Source organism: Phytophthora parasitica (assembly GCF_000247585.1).
Source record: "Phytophthora parasitica INRA-310 unplaced genomic scaffold supercont2.48, whole genome shotgun sequence".
Classification (NCBI taxonomy): Eukaryota; Oomycota; class Peronosporomycetes; order Peronosporales; family Peronosporaceae; genus Phytophthora; species Phytophthora nicotianae.
In genome coordinates this window covers 123,924-124,511 of record NW_008649034.1, presented here as the reverse complement: position 1 = coordinate 124,511, position 588 = coordinate 123,924, and the positions used below count along the sequence as shown (strand labels likewise).

The window sequence follows — 588 nt, the reverse complement described above, 5'->3', positions numbered from 1 at the left end:
AAAAAAAAATAGAAAGAAAAAAGTTGGTTGTTAAAAACTCTAAACAATCTTCCATTCAATTTGCGTTGGCCTTCAATCGACCGTTGATCCATTAACACTAGACGAGGGACTCATTGTAGTTTAAAGATCGATGCTGTTGGGCACGCCAGCAAGTTTACCCTTGACCGAGGCGCTCACAGACACACCGGAGAAGTCCCAGCCAGACACCACCTTGGGGTTAGCAACAATGTCGTACAGGTTGGTAGCTGAGCCCGTAAGTCCAGACACGGTAACATCCGAAATGGTGACCTGACTGGTAGGGGAGCCGGTGTAACCACCCTTGGCCTTGCTGTAGTCCGAGTGCATCACGATAGCATTCTTGACGTTCTGGAGCTTGTTGTCGACATACTTGACGTCCTTGACGAGACCCTTCAATCCGATAATGGTCTTGATACGAACACCGTTGTCACTGTCCTCGATGGTGTTACCTTCGACAACGAGACCCTGGACCGTAGTCGACTGGTCGACGGTGTTGCCGCCCAGCGAGCCGATCGAAATACCGTGACCACCGCAGCAGTGGTTGTAGCTGAAGACCGTGTTGGTACTGGA

General features: G+C 50.3%; 1 protein-coding gene across 1 annotated transcript in view; it reads right to left on the bottom strand.

The window, feature by feature from the left end:
- Positions 1-48: 48 nt before the first annotated feature.
- PPTG_15172 (hypothetical protein) overlaps positions 49-588 on the bottom strand; it is a 5,718-nt gene continuing 5,178 nt past the window's right edge. The window contains exon 6 of the mRNA XM_008912534.1: positions 49-583. Within this exon, the coding sequence (XP_008910782.1) occupies positions 121-583 (463 nt within the window). The 3' untranslated portion in view covers positions 49-120. The remainder of the gene's footprint in view (positions 584-588) is intronic.